The sequence below is a fragment of the Canis lupus genome, chromosome 6 (genome assembly GCF_011100685.1).
Source record: "Canis lupus familiaris isolate Mischka breed German Shepherd chromosome 6, alternate assembly UU_Cfam_GSD_1.0, whole genome shotgun sequence".
NCBI classification, from domain to species: domain Eukaryota; kingdom Metazoa; phylum Chordata; class Mammalia; order Carnivora; family Canidae; genus Canis; species Canis lupus.
The window spans coordinates 17289873-17305503 of record NC_049227.1 but is presented as its reverse complement, the minus strand read 5'-3'; the positions used below and the strand labels follow the sequence as shown (position 1 = coordinate 17305503).

At 52.1% G+C, this 15631-nt stretch overlaps 2 protein-coding genes across 3 annotated transcripts; one reads left to right on the top strand and one right to left on the bottom strand.

Moving 5' to 3' along the window:
• Positions 1-356: 356 nt before the first annotated feature.
• VKORC1 (vitamin K epoxide reductase complex subunit 1) lies at positions 357-2403 on the bottom strand. Of its 2 annotated transcripts, XM_038539757.1 has the most exons (3): positions 2150-2391; positions 1273-1382; positions 357-797 (listed from the first exon to the last, which is right to left on the bottom strand). In XM_038539757.1, exons 1-3 carry the CDS (start codon positions 2320-2322, stop codon positions 589-591), a joined length of 492 nt encoding a protein of 163 aa, XP_038395685.1. In that variant the 5' UTR covers positions 2323-2391; the 3' UTR covers positions 357-588. The 2 variants fall into 2 exon arrangements, with proteins under 2 accessions (XP_038395685.1, XP_038395686.1); XM_038539758.1 differs by lacking the exon at positions 1273-1382 and having other exon boundaries at positions 692-797; positions 2150-2403.
• Positions 2404-10032: 7629 nt separating this feature from the next.
• Positions 10033-14352, top strand: BCKDK (branched chain keto acid dehydrogenase kinase). The gene is made up of 12 exons (XM_038539746.1): positions 10033-10157; positions 10735-11117; positions 11237-11305; positions 11397-11507; positions 11834-11881; positions 11962-12081; positions 12164-12262; positions 12455-12528; positions 12834-12962; positions 13052-13141; positions 13612-13770; positions 13864-14352. The coding sequence occupies exons 1-12, from the start codon at positions 10052-10054 to the stop codon at positions 14006-14008; spliced, it is 1533 nt and encodes a 510-aa protein (XP_038395674.1). The 5' UTR covers positions 10033-10051; the 3' UTR covers positions 14009-14352.
• Positions 14353-15631: the final 1279 nt, after the last annotated feature.

The window sequence follows — 15631 nt, the reverse complement described above, 5'->3', positions numbered from 1 at the left end:
ACTGACTTGGGGTGATAGATAAGGCAGCTGAAGGGGTTACAGTTAGACCACAGGAAGAACTTGCCAGCAAGCATGTGCAGAAGTAGAAAAGTAGTTTGCCCATGCAGGCTGTCCCCGAAGAGAAAGTCTGGCTCTCATTGGGCAGCAAGGATGAGCTGCCAGCCTGTTTCTTAGGGGTGGGGCTGATGGTACACCAACTCTTACTGACTATACACGCTGAAGAAGGGACTAACCATCCTTTCTAGGTAGGTCCTCCACTCTCCCTCTCACTCATATGCTTCTAGTACAGAGGAGGCAAGACGGGGGGAGGCCCAACACTAGGGTCCCTCGCAGACAGATGGCTCAGACTTAGCCAATTTATTTAAGAAATTTTATTGCTCAGAACCTTCCCTCCTTGGGCGATGGCAGGAACTTTGGAAACCAGCCCTTGGGGACAAAGCCAGAGGCACTAGGGTGGAGGAAAGAGTGTGGCACATTTGGTCCATTGTCTTGTGTGGGAGTATGGTGGTGTTAGGTTGCAGACTCTTCTAAGGACCCAGACATGGCCCCCTTGGCAGGGCATGAGGTCAGCCTGGCTTGGGTGAGGGCTCAGTGCCCCTTGACCTTGCCCTGCGGCTCCTGGACCTTCCGGAAGCTGAGCACAACCAGGCCCACATTGATGGCATAGGTGGTGATGCAAACGATGCAGAAATCATAGAGTACGAAGAATAGGATCCAGGCCAGGTAGACAGAACCGATAAGAGACACCAGGGAACTCAGCACCAGCAGGATAGATGCCCAGCGGGCCCGGAGGCAACCTGCAAGGCAGACAAGGCTCAGGCATGGGCTTCAGGGACTGGCCACCTCTAGAACACTGCTTTGACTTCAGGGTACCCCCCTAGACTCTGCTGGGTAAGAGTCTCTAAAATGAGAGGCTCTGATGGGCCTCACGAAGGCCTTTGTTCTCCTATCAGTTCAATGATCCCTAGAACCCAAATAGTGAATTTTCCCGCTGAGCTCTACATGAGATGAAAGAGAAGCAGTCCTTGGAGTCCCCTCAGAGAGTAACTACGGAGTCTTTTCCACAAAAGTGTGGAGTCTTAGGATCCTTTAAGAGCCCTGCTGGCTTTGACAGTACCTAAACCAAGTGAGACTTGTTAGTTCCCGCCCCCAGGTGCTCAGCCCGTCTGGGTCACCAAGATTGCCAGGGATGGGGTTGAGCTGGGCTGGCCAAGGGGGAGGGGGCCTGTCAGGAAGAGGCGGGGCCTACAGGGAAGGGGCGGGACCACTCACCTAATAACAGCTGTAAAGTGTAGAAGATGCAACCGAATATGCTATTGGATTGATTGAGGATGCTGTCCTGGCCGAGCACCTGTTCCACCAGTCCAAAGCCCCGGCCCCACCTGGTGGAGGGAAGGGCCCAGGTGAGGAGTGGTAACCCAGTGCCTTGGCCTTGTCCTGGACGGGTGATTTTCTAAAAGCCACCTAGGCTGTACTTCCCCCTTCCCTCCCCATGCCCTCCAGAGTCCAACGGTCAATGACCTCCTCGCTAGCCTCCCTTTGGCCAGATCAGGATTCCATGTCACTCCTGTCCTCCCCTACCTCCAGGCCAGGCCAGCCTAGCCATGGCTCCACCATACACGCCCCTCTTTGCATCCTAGACCTTTAATAATTCTTAAGATGGCAAGGTAGATAGAAAGTTGACCTTGCTTTTACAGAGTTACCAGAGACTGGGCATACAGTGCAGAATCTCTCCGTCCTGGTCCTCTAAATCTCCAGCTCCCTGTCCGCCCACTCCCCACTTTGTATTCGACCAACCCCAGGCCCTCATGCATAGCCAGCCCAGCCCTTATCCCCAGTCACAGCCATCCTCAAGACCATCATCAGTCGCTCTACGCTATTCCATTCCCTCTTCTACCCGGTTACCCTTATTCCTTGTTATCAGGATCTACGTGCTACTCCCCGGAATAAACCCAGTGCCCAACAACACTGTCTACACCCCCTCACCCCAGGCCCCACACTTCCATCTCCAGGCAACGACCCTTCAAGCAGCCCCGCCCCCACGGGTCCGCTCACGGGGCATCCCGATCCCAGGCTCCAGAAGCGGTTGGCAACCTGGCCGCCCAGCCGAGCAGCCCCGTTCCCCCAAGCCTTGCACTCCCGCGCGCACCTGGAGGAGAAAACGCGCGAACAGCTGATGGCGGTGCCCACGTCGCAGAGCGCACGGTAATCCCGGTCCCGGGCGCGCGCCGCCTTCACGTGCAGCGCGTACAGGGAGAGCACTAAGCCCGCGAGGCACAGCGCGAGCCTCACCCATCCCGGGTTCCCCCAGGTAGCGCTCATGTCTCCTGGTCACGCCCGAGGCGCTAGTCCGCAGGGAACGAGCCACGGAGCAGGGGCGGGGCCAGGGTGTGGCCACGCCTTCTCCCGCCCCTCCGGCGAGGCGATTGGCCTGCCTGGCCTTGCACTCCTTGACCCAATTGGTTGTTCCGGCAACCCGTTTAGGCGTGCGGGCAGGGTAGGAAAACAGGGAGGAATGCTGGGAGTGGAAAACCAGATTGGGGGACCAGGGAATTTCAGCGCACACGGCCTGCCTGGCATGATGGGACTTGTAGTCGGAGCGGCCGCAATGCCTCAAGGGAAATGGAGTCTCCGAGTTTTAAGAAATTATATTACTGCGGCTAACAGTTTAGCGTTTACGCTACGCCAAGCTGTTTTAAGCCTTGGCACATCCAAGGCTTAGGGACCGAGGGATCAGGGAATCCAGAAAACGCTGCGATCCAATTAAGAACCAGCATTTTCGCTGAAATTATTATTTCAGATACTATTAGGTCTATAATCTCCAATCCTCATAGCTTGCTCAGCCATTCCCTCCTGCTTCATCAGCGCCACCTGCAGGCCAATCTCCCTCCCTCCCTCCCTCTCCTCCGCCTCTCCCTCCTCTCCTTCCCCTACTTCTCTCACCCTTAAATTCCCAGGTCCATTACCACCGCCACACTCTTGACATTATCCTAACTTCTTTTTTCTTTTTAAGAATATTTTATTACTTATTCATGAGAGACACACAGAGAGGCAGAAGGAGAAGCAGGCTCCAAGCAGGGAGTCTGATCCTGGGATGGCGGGATTATGACCTGAGCCAAAGGCAGAAGCTCAACTGCTGAGCCACCCAGGCGTCCCAGACATTATCCTAACTTCTGTTCTACTGTCGTGCCAGCCTGGCAAACCTGAGTCTAGATCGACCCAAGGATACCTCTTTTCCAAGCCTTCCCTGGGTTAGCTGCACTCTTTCCCTTGCAGACATCACATCTAATGATGACCCATCTCTCCTATACCTCTCCTTCCTTCTCCTCTGCATTGAAACTTGCTTCTCTTTCCTCATTTTAGAAACAGTAACAAATCTCCCTTCACAGTCAAGTTTTGGGGAAGATTTTACACTTCTACTTTGTACTTACTCACTTCTTCCTTGCTGCCCACCACACCATAAGTTAGTTCCTGCCCCCAAACTCTTCCCTGACAACTAATAGCTGATGTCATCAGAATGCTAAATCCAATGGATGTGTGTGTGTGTGTGTGTGTGTAGTAATTTCTGCATCCAATATCGAGCTCAGATTCACAAACCCGAGATCAAGAGTCTTATATTCTTCCTACTGAGCAGCCAAGTACCCCTCCCATGGATATTTTTGAGTGCTTATCATGATTGACCTATCAACAGTATTAGTCACTATTGAGCACTCCTGCCCAGGAACTTTCTCTGGATTCTGTGATATTTCACTCTCCTGCTGGCTCTCCTGTCTCTCTGGCTGTTCCTTCTCAGACCCACTCTTCTTCCAGGGAGCATGGTCAACAGAATAATGGCTTCCAAAGATGCCCATGTTCTAATCCCAAGGACCTATGAATATGTTTGGTTCCATGGCAAACAGGAATTAAGATTGCAGATGGAATTAAGATTACTAATCTGCTGGTTTTTAAAACAGATTATCCTGTGCATCCAATATAATCACAAGCATCCTTAAAAATGATAAAGGTTGAGGGGCGAAATGAGAAAGGGTATTAGAAGAAGAGAATCAGAGAGGGGACTACAGAAAAAAGGCATAGAGAGGTTGGAATGTTGTTGGCTTTGAAGATGGAGGAAGGAGGTCATGAACTCAGAAATGTTGGGTGTCCTCTAGAAAAAGCAGAGAAATGGACTCTGCCCAAAAGTGTCTGGAAAGGAACTGTTGATATCTTGGTTTTAGCCCAGTGAGACACTTGTCAGACTTCGGAACTGCAAAACTATGAGAGAATAAAGTTGTGTTGTTTTAAGCGACTAAGTTTGTGGTAATTTTTTTATAAAGATTTTATTCATTTATTCATGAGAGACACAGAGAGAGGGGCAGAGATGCAGGCAGAGGGAGAAGCGGGCTCCATGCAGGGAGCCCGATGTGGGACTCGATCCCGGATCTCCAGGATCACGCCCTGAGCTGAAGGCAGACGCTCAACCGCTGAGACACCCAAGCATCCCAAGTTTGTGGTAATTTGTCACAGCAGCCTTAGGCCATTGTCTCATCTCCATTACCCTGTGGGGACACATCAGCCCTAGTCAGTTCTGGAAGAGAATACAGAGTAGTGTGAATACCAGAAGGTGGGAATCATTGAGGGTGTACTGCTGTTCAACAAATCATCACAAAAAAGAATGGCTTGAAATAAAAATGGTCATTTTCTTTTCTTTTTTTAAAAAAGATTTATTTATGATAGACTTAGAGAGAGAGAAAGAGAGAGACAGAGAGAGAGAGAGAGGCAGAGACACAGGAGGAGGGAGAAGCAGGCTCCATGCAGGGAGCCTGATGTAGAACTCGATCCCGGGACTCCAGGATTGTGCCCTGGGCCAAAGGCAGGCGCTAAACTGCTGAGCCACCCAGGGATCCCCTATTTTATTTTCTCTTACAGATTTTATAGGTTGGGAATTTGGGAAGAGAATTTTGGCTGAGAATGCTGGCTCCCATAGCTGCAGTCAAATGATGGCTAATGCTGGAACAATGGGAGTTTGAAGCAGCTGGGGGCTAACCTAGCAATTCTTTCTCTTTTTTTGTAGTCTCAGGATCCATATAGTCTCTCTGTATGGGCTAGTTTGGGCTTCCTCACAGCATGCAGTCTCGAGGCTACAATAGCCAGCTTTCAAAATTGTCCTGAATGAGTTCCATTTTCTAGTATTCATTTCATTCATTATGTAGTCTCTTTCTACACTAGACAGGGCTGACCTGAGCCCATAGGATAATACAGAAATTATGGTGTATTGTTTTAATGGCTAAGTCATAAAGATACTGCGGCTTCTATCTTGTGCCCTCTCAGATCACTGGCTCTGTGTGAAGCCAGTTGCCATGTTATGAGGACACTCAGGCAGTCTAGGGAATGGACCACTTAGTAAGGAACTGATTCCTTTTGCCAACAACCAGCATGAACTTGTAAGGCATGTGAGAGCCACCCTGGAATTGGATCCTCCAGCATCAGTCAAGCCTTCAGATGACTGTAGTATTAACCAACGTCTTGACTGGAACTTCATGTGAGATCCTGAGCCAGAACCACATAACTTAGCTGCTTCTAGATTCCTGACCCAAAGAAACTGTATGAGATACTAAATGTTTATTGTTTTGAGCCGGGATGTTGTGGGGGTGATTTGTTACACAGTGATAGGTGATTGATACAGGACAGTCAAACTGCCTGCATAGCAGCTCAGGATTCTAGTACAAGCGCTCCAGGGAGTGAAGTGGAAGCTGAATCATCTTTTATGATGTAGCTTTAAAAGTCATATAGTAGGGCACCTTGCTAAGTTAGTGGAGCATTTGACTCTTGATCTTAGGGTTGTAAGTTTGAGCCCCACATTGAGCATACATATTACTTAAATATAAAATGTTTAGGGGATCCCTGGGTGGCTCAGCAGTTTAGCGCCTGCCTTTGGCCCAGGGCGTGATCCTGGAGTCCCAGGATCGAGTCCAGCATCGGGCTCCCTGCATGGAGCCTGCTTCTCCCTCTGCCTGTGTCTTTGCCTCTCTCTCTTTCTCTCTCTCTCTCTCTCTCTGTCTCTCGTGAAAAAATAAAAATAAAATCTTAAAAAAAATAAAATGTTTAAAACAAAGTCACATGGTATCCCTTCCACTGTAACACAAGCCTCCTCAGTTCCAAGGGAAGGAACATAGAATTGCATTTTTTAAAATATTTATTTATTTATTTATTTATTTATTTATTTATTTATTTATAGATTTTGTTTATTTTTTCATGAGAGACACAGGGAGAAAGGCAGAGACATAGGCAGAGGGAGAAGCAGGCTCTCTGCGGGGAGCCCAATGCAGGACTTGATCCCAGGACCCCAGGATCACGACCTGAGCTGAAGGCAGACACTCAACCACTAAGCCATCCAGGTGTTTCAGATTTTATTTATTTATTTAAGAGAGAGAGAGAGCAAGTGTGCACATGGGGGACGGACAGAGAGAGAAGAGAATTCCAAGCAGACTCCACGCTGAGCATGGAGTCTGACTTGGGGCTCCAACCCAGGACCCCAAGATCATAACCTGAGTCAAAAACTAGAGTCAGCCACTTAACCAACTATGCCACCCAGGTGCCCTAGAACTCCATCTCTTGATTTGAGAAGTGTCAAAGTAATATTCTAAGAAGTTCATGTGCAGTGGGCCATTCTTGGAAATACAGACTGCCACATGGGACAGCGTTATTTTCTCCCATCTCCTCTTACTCCCTACAGGTCACAGCCTCCAACTTCTGACCTGAGCCTAGATCTCTCTCCTCGGCTCCAAACCCCATAATAGAAATACCTCTTGGATGTCACCACCTGGATGCCTCAAGGTCATTCAGATGTAATGCAATTCACCCAAAAGTGAACCCCTTAAACTTCCCCAAACCTGTTCTTCCTATGGGATTTCCCATCTTATTTTTTATTATTTCTTTTTTTTAAAGATTTATTTATTTATTTATGATAGACATAGAGAGAGAGAGAGAGAGAGAGAGAGGCAGAGACACAGGCAGAGGGAGAGCAGGCTCCATGCCGGGAGCCTAACGTGGGACTCGATCCTGGGACTCGATCCCGGGACTCAAGGATTGCGCCCTGGGCCAGAGGCAGGCGCTAAACCACTGAGCCACCCAGGGATCCCCGGGATTTCCCATTTTAAATATGCCCCCTTCATTCACCCAAGCCACTCCTCCTGGACCACTCTCTCAATCCCTGTAATCTATGCAGACCACTACTCTGGTTCAAGCTATCTTCATCTCCTTCCTAGATAAATGCAGTAGTCTCCTTACTATTCTCCTGGGTATACTTGTTCCTCATCCACACTGCAATCAAAGTGATCCTTTCAAAAAAGAATGATTGTAGGGGTGTCTGCCTAGCTCGGTTGGTAGAGCATGTGACTCTTGATCTGGGGGTCATGAGTCCAAGTCCCACGGTTGGTTTAGAGTTTACTTAAAAAAAATAATGAGGGACGCCTAGCTGGCTCAGCGGTTGAGCGTCTACCTTTGATTCAGGGTGTGATCCCGGAGTCCCAGGATCGAGTCCCACATCCGGCTCCCTGAGTGTAGCCTGCTTCTTCCTCTGCCTGTGTCTCTGCCTCTCTCTCTCTCTGTCTCTCATAAATAAATAAACAAAACAAACAAACAAACAAAACTAAAAAAAAGAGAAAAATGAGCAATTAATATAATCAACACATAAAGTATGTAGTATGTTGGTGACAAATGCTACAATAAAAATAAAAAATTAAAAATAAAATAAAAAATTGAACGGGGTGAGGGGAATGGAGGTGACTGCAAGTTTAAATAGGATGGTGAGGGTGGGCTTCATTCAGTTGACATTTGGGCAAAAGCTTGAAGGAGGGGAGAGGTAAGCTATGTGGATATCTAGGGGAAGGGTGTTCCCGGCAGAGGGAACAGCCAGTGCAAGGCTCAGAGGCAGAACATACCTGGTATGTTTAGGGAGCAACAGGGAGATGAGCCTGGCTGGAGCCGTTGCGTGTGGGGTAAGGACAGAGGGAGACAAGAGGGGGAGGAGTCTTTGGATCTTACTGTAAAGTGAGAATAGTGATCGAAACTGCCTCAGAGGGATCCCTGGGTGGCGCAGCGTTTAGCGCCTGCCTTTGGCCCAGGGCGCGATCCTGGAGACCCGGGATCGAATCCCACATCGGGCTCCCAGTGCATGGAGCCTGCTTCTCCCTCTGCCTGTGTCTCTGCCTCTCTCTCTCTCTCTGTGTGACTATCATAAATAAATAAAAATTAAAAAAAAAAAAGAAAGAAAGAAACTGCCTCAGAGAGTTGCTCCGAAGATGAGATTAATCCAACAGGAGGCCCTTAGAGGAGGGCCGGACCAGTCTGAACTGTGACTATTAGGAACCCCGTGGGTGCATGGCCCACCTCCGCCGCCGGGTGACAGCAGCGAGTTCAGGCCGAGCGCGGCTGGAGCGCGCCGGGTCAAATGGGGTGAAGTCCTGCCCAGCCTCCGGGCCGTCTCGGGCCACGCCGCGGCCGCGTGAGCGCGGGTTCTGACACCCTGCGAGCCCGGCGAGTCCCTTGCGTGTCGGCGCGTGCTGTCCTCCCCACCGGGGCCACCCACCCCTCTCCCCTCGTCCCCCACTCGAGGCGCGCCTTCCTCCAGAGCTCAGTGGCCTCCTGGCCTCGCTCCCGGATGTCGCCAGGCTGCTGGGAAAGAAAGGGTGGGAATGGTGTGCGGATGCGGCGGAAAGGAGGAAATCCCGAGCCTCAGGGAGCCCTCTCCTCCTGCGCGGTATACAGACCTCCCCAGGCTTCCCCAGGCCTGCTGGCCGGCTGTGGTAAAGGGCCCCACCTCTGCTGAAGTTTAAAGACGGCTCCGAAGATGTTCCCTGCTTCAACTAGTCCTTTTTTTTAATTTAAAAATTAAAAAAAAAAAATTTAGAAAATACATACCTACTATGGTAAAGAAAAATCTGATCAGTGCAAATACAAGTACACACACACACACACACAGTCTTACACGCTGAAAAGTCTCTCCATCAACTCCTTAGAAAAAGTAAGTTGCTTTTTCACTGGTTTCTCTGCATTTGGTTTCAACCACCCAAACACTACAGCCACAGGGTTCTAAGGAGCAGATCAAATTAAATCCCTTCAGTGACTTCTTACTGTCTCAGGACAAATGCAGACTCCTTGCCCTTGGTGATCTGGTTCTGGTCGCCCCATTCAGCCCCTCTCCTTCCTAGCCTCCACATGGCTGCCCTCAGATTTTCCAGGCTATCCTCTGTCTTGTCATGCCCTTCCCACTCCAGCTTGGGCACCTGGGCTCCTCCTACTCATTCTGCACCTGTACCAATGTCCCAGATCCTATTTGAGGCTTCCATCATGTGCAGCCTTCTTCAGGATTAATGACGCTGAAGCTTTCCTCTGGGGGAGGGAAAAAACACTCACATAGTGTTAATTCCACCTTGGCGCTGTTCTAGGCACTTGACATACATAAACTCATATATCCACACAACCCCAGAGTTGATACATCCTCATTATACCAACACAGATATTAAAGCATTCAGTTTTTTTTTTAAAGATTTTATTTATTTATTCATAGAGACACACAGAGAGAGACAGAGGCAGAGAGAGAAGCGGGCTCCATGCAGGGAGTCCGATGTGGGACTCGATCCTAGGTCTCCAGGATCACGCCCCGGGCTGCAGGCGGCGCTAAACTGCTGCGCCACTGGGGCTGCCCCATTCAGCAGTTTTTAAGTAAATTGCCCCGGATAGTAAAAGGCTGAACTGGGATTTGAACCAGCAGTCTGATTTGCCACAAATCAGTCAAAAAATGGAAGGATGGGACCACAGGGAAGGGAACCAGGTAGGGTTTGGTCTGTGTGCTTTACATCGAAGGGTCTTTCCGCCCTCTCCCATTTCTTTCCCAGGAAGCCCATTTTATAAAGCAGCAGACAGAGACCCAGGGAGACCACAGATAACTCCGAAAGAATTGTAAAGGGAGCTGTGGAATTCACTTGGGGGTCCAGGAGCCTCGAGAGGAGTAGCTGGGATGGTCTGGCTCCGAACTACAACTCCCAGGAGGCACCGGGCCCCCAAAGCCCACATGACGTCACGGCGGCAGAGGGCGCAGGCGGCTCGGCTAGCCCGGCCGGTCGACTGTTGGGCCGTTCCGCTCGGACCTCGGGCCCGGCCCTGGCCCTGGCCCCGCGGTAAGTGGAACGACCCGCGCAGACCCTGCCTGCGGAGGCTCGGCGGCGCGTGCTCGTAGCCGCCGCTATTGAGCGGGACCGCGGCGTGCGCGTGGACCGGGGTGGCATCTACCATACAGGGGGGATTCGGGCCGAACCAAGTGGCCCTGCGGAGGGGGAGCCCAGACGGCGACTCCAGGGCTGCCGCTTCGGTACAGCCGGCCCCCGGGGGCACGAAGCTGTGTGCCTTGCACGCGCGGGCCACGCTTGTGGGGGGCCCGAGCCTGAAGGCACTGAGTAGGGGTCAGCCCCGCCCCCTGAACGAGGGTGCCCAGGACCACAGGGAGCGAGGCTGGTGTTTTCCGACTGGACGGGTCTGAGGATCCCCTCCCCTCCAGGCACCGGGTAGAGCCTCAAGTTGAAGAGTAGCCCGGGCAAACGAGGTTGTGCAGGCTCGGCCTGTAGGTGTTTGGGGAGGTGGTTGGATGGGTGGGTAGAGATTACCCAGGTCTGATGGTACCCGTGTCCACGTGGAGAGATGGTGCGGATTGTCTGGATTCAGACCCTTACAACTCCCCCTTCCCCGTCCACTCCGCAGATGGGAGCTGCTCCCTGGGGGCTGAGCTCGTCAGCATCCTTGACCTGCCGTCACTCCTGAAGTCGGAGAAGAGCCCCTTGCCCACCCACATAGCCCCTTGCTCCGTTTTGGGGTCGCCTCCGTCCATCCGGTCCTCTGCCCTAGCGGCTGCCCAGTCTAACAAAGAAACAAAGGAACAGGGCAGGAAGATGATACTGGCGTCCGTGTTGGGGAGCGGTCCCCGGAGCGGACCTCCACTCCGGCCCTTGCTGGGGCCTGCACTCTCTCTCCGGGCCCGCTCCACGTCAGCCACCGACACGCACCACGTGGAGATGGCGCGGGAGCGCTCCAAGACTGTCACCTCCTTTTACAACCAGTCGGCCATCGATGTGGCAGCGGAGAAGGTGCGCAGCTGGCCAGGGGCCAGTCTGGGCTGGAGTGGGTGTCCAGGGAAGGGGTGGAGCTAATGTGGTGGAGGCGGGGTGTTGCAGATACAGTGCTCAAAGCCCATCTGCCCCTCCAGCCCTCAGTCCGCCTCACTCCGACCATGATGCTCTATTCAGGCCGCTCTCAGGATGGCAGCCACCTTCTGGTAAGATTCCAGCCCTCTATTTGTGTCTTGGTTCCTGGGGCTCTGGTGCAGCCACTGAGGCCCTGTGCCTGACTTCCCTCCTTTTTCCTAGAAAAGTGCCCGGTACTTGCAGCAAGAGTTGCCAGTGAGGATCGCTCACCGAATCAAGGGTTTCCGTAGCCTTCCTTTTATCATTGGCTGCAACCCCACCATACTGCACGTGGTAAGGTGGCCTCAGGAGGTGTGGGGTTCTGGGTTTTTCTAGACAGGACTGTAGATCAATGTCCCCACTGCCCAAGGGGCACATTGGGAGATGGGACTTGGGTGGCAGAGACTTGCCTGCCATAAGGTTTCAGGGCCACAGAGGGCTCAGACCCAAGCCTTCAGAGGCTAAGGCTGCATATTTATCGAGGCTTGAAAGGCCATGATGAGGATTTAAACCAAGTGAGTTGGGGTGGCTGGCAATCTCTATGGGTAAGCTTGGTGGGTGGCTGTTCTCTATACAGTGCCCACAGCATCCCTGTGAATTCCCACACCTCTTTCTTGCAGCACGAGTTGTACATCCGTGCCTTCCAGAAGCTGACAGACTTCCCTCCGGTGAGGGCTGGGCCAGGGCAGGGTGAGGGGCTGAGAGGTCAGGACTGGAACGTCCATGCTCATGACTCTGTGGCCTGTAGATCAAGGACCAGGCAGACGAGGCCCAGTACTGCCAGCTGGTGCGACAGCTGCTGGACGATCACAAGGATGTGGTGACCCTCTTAGCTGAGGGCCTACGTGAGAGCCGGAAGCACATACAGGTCAGGGGCAGCACAGTGGGCACCCGGGCCTACGGGGGGACTTGGGAAAGGCATGGCATTTCTGAGGCTCCACTCTTCACAGGATGAGAAGCTTGTCCGCTTCTTCTTGGACAAAACACTGACTTCGAGGCTTGGGATCCGCATGTTGGCCACACATCATCTGGCGCTGCATGAGGACAAGGTGGGCTGCTGGGATCTGAGATCTACTAGGTGGGGCAGAAGGGACTGACCCAGGGTCCCCCTTGGACTGAGGACTGGACCAAGGGCCTGGGGAGAGGCCTGGGCTGCTTCAGAGGTCCAGAGATTGCAAGCATTTGGAGGCTGAGGTGTGGGTCGAGGTGCTGCTTAATCCTAACTTTCTTTCTCCTGCCAGCCCGACTTTGTTGGCATCATCTGCACTCGCTTGTCACCAAAGAAGATTATTGAAAAGTGGGTGGACTTTGCCAGGTAAGGCGAGAACAGCTAAGGGGGTGGATATCTTTGGCTGGGAAGGCTTGGGCCTGAGCCCTTGCCTACGGCAGGGATTCTCCAACGTGGCACTCTTAACATTTTGGGTCAGATTATTCTTAGGGGCTACCCTGTGCTTGTTAGGGTCTTTAGAAGAATCCCTGGCTTCTATTCAATGCAACTCCCAGTTGTGGCAAGGAAAAATATCTCTAGAAATTGCCAAGTTTCTCTGGGCATAGTTGGGGCAGCATCACCTTCATCTGAGACTCACTAGTCTAGGTTTGAACCTTTGCTCCTATCCACAGACGCCTATGTGAGCACAAGTATGGCAATGCCCCCCGTGTCCGCATCAACGGACATGTGGCCGCCCGCTTCCCCTTCATTCCTATGCCGCTGGACTACATCCTGCCTGAACTCCTCAAGAATGCTATGAGGTGGGCTGGCTGAATATGTTGGAAGGGGGCAGACAGGAACTGGGATGAGGCTGGGGTACCACCACCTACTGGTCTTTCCTCCTGCATAGAGCCACGATGGAGAGTCACCTAGACACTCCCTACAATGTTCCAGATGTGGTCATCACCATCGCCAACAATGATATCGATCTCGTCATCAGGTTTGCCCTGAGTGAGAGTTAGGCTGGGATACATGGGAGTTCCAGGCACTGTCTCTGACTTCCTGCATGACCTTGAGCCAGTAGCTGCCCTACTCTGAGACTTGGTCCCTGGTGGTTCTAAGAATGCCATGAGCTGGATGTGAGTGGATCTGGGGCCAGCTGCAGGTCCCAGAGCGCTATCCTTGTCAGCAACCGAGGGACCTGGAGTGGGGAGTTAGGGTAACTAGTCCACGATGTTGAGTTGACAATAAGTGTAAAATCCCATGAGAATGTAAAAGCAGCCAGTGGCCCAGGTAGAAAAGTGAGGATGGAAGGATGTTACTTATAAAAAAACAAGGCCCAAGGGTCTAGGTAGATCACATTCCATCTTTGGGTGGAAGGGGCGGGAAGGCAGACCTAGCACTATTTGGGAAGTAGTGAGGCCCCCCCACCGTAGCTGAGCCAAGCCCATGTTATTAACAACTTGCCAGGATTTCAGACCGAGGCGGGGGAATTGCTCACAAAGACCTGGATCGGGTTATGGACTACCACTTCACTACAGCTGAGGCCAGCACCCAGGACCCCCGGATCAGCCCCCTTTTTGGCCACCTGGACATGCACAGTGGCGGCCAGTCGGGGCCCATGCATGGGTGAGGCCCCACCTGGCCAGGGTGGAGGGCTGGGGGGATGCTCAGGAGGCTTAAGCCTCTGAAGCCTCTCTCCTCTTCCTCTGCCCATCCCAGCTTTGGCTTCGGGCTGCCCACCTCACGGGCCTACGCAGAGTACCTCGGCGGTTCTCTCCACCTGCAATCCTTGCAGGGCATTGGCACAGATGTCTACTTGCGGCTCCGTCACATCGATGGTCGAGAGGAAAGCTTCCGCATCTGACCCCACAGCCCTTGGCCCACTTGCCTGCCTAGCCTGGGCTCCACACCCTGCCAGGACCTTCTGGGCAAGGCAGGATGCCACCCTGCTCCACATGCTGCTGCATCTTGGGTCTTAGGGCCCCAAATAGATGGAATTACATGGAGCCCGGTGCCACCCCTCCTCTACAGAGGTCCCCTGCTTCCCTGCCTCCAGGCCTTGGAGGAGAGGAAGTGGGGGCCCCTGAGGCCTCCAGCACCAGCTCCGTTATTCTTGTTCCTGGGGAACCCCACCTTGACCTGCTGTTTGTTATTAAAGTTCACATTTTGAATGCCCTTTTGGGCCCCATGTGTGGGGAGGGCAGGTGAGCTTTTGTTTCCACCCTGTTTTGGTTCCCTGGGCCCTTGGGTTTAAGTAGCTTATGTCCCAGTCTCTAACTGTCCAGACAGTCTGGTAGGCCAGGTATAGAATTGCCCCCAAATCTCTTCATTTAACAAATGTTTCTGGGCCCCAGGCAGTATCAACAGCCCAAGTTGGCACAGCTTCCAGGCCTCAGTTCTGACCCTCCCTTCCTGGCAGTCACAGGTTCTGGAGGTGAAGGTTACCAGACTGGGCAATCTCCTGAGCCACCTGATTCCTGAGCTTGAGTAAGATTAAAAATACTGCCTGCCAGCTGTGCTTGCTTCTGCCAAGGAAAAGGAACACATAAGATTATACCCTGGCAGGCCCTGGGGGACAGTGGGGCCCTGGTAGGGAAGGCAGAAGGAAAGGGCTCCAGACAGCAGGTGTGGACCCAAGGGAGGGGAAGAAAGGCCTGAAATTCTGCTTGGTGGGACTGGTGATGAGGTGGCGGATTGAGGAGAGACAGGAATTGTATCTGGAGGTCAGATGCCACGTGGCGGAAACCACAGTGACCAGGATGAAAATCCTGCTGGCTGCAGCCCAGGGGGTAAGGCTGGAGTACAGCCAGGAAGCATGGGATTTATCCCGTAGGCAGCAGGAATCCATGGACAGATTTTCAGCTAGGAAGGGATGTTTACAGTTGGATTTCCTAGAAGCAGACACTGAAAGGAGGTTTATGTCCATGTGATTTGTTGAAAAAAGGCTCCAGTTAGGAAGTAGGGGGAAGCAGGAAAGGGAAGGGCAGGAGGCTAAACAAGGATGTCATCTCAGGCAAAAGTTCAGAGTTTGCTAGTAAGTTCTGCCTTAGAGTTGGAGGCAAGAGAGCTATATGTTCCACAGTCATGGATGAACTCTGCTTGACAATGGTTCGTTAATGTCTGTGTTGGGAAGCAGGGGTGGGTAGGTACTTAAGCTTCCAAACTGAAAACTTCCCTTTGCAGCCTTTTTAAATATTATTATTTAATGATTTTATTTATTTGAGAGAGAGGAGGAGGGGGAGAGGGAGAAGGAGAGAAAGAATCCTAAGCAGACTCTGCGCTGTGCTCTGAGCAGAGCCCAACATAGGGCTCAGTCTCACATCCCTGAGATCATGACTTGAGGCAAAATCGGGACTGGATGGACACTTATTTTTTTTTTAATTTTTATTTATTTATGATATTCACAGAGAGAGAAAGAGAGAGAGGCAGAGACATAGGCAGAGGGAGAAGCAGGCTCCATGCACTGGGAGCCCGATGTGGGATTCGA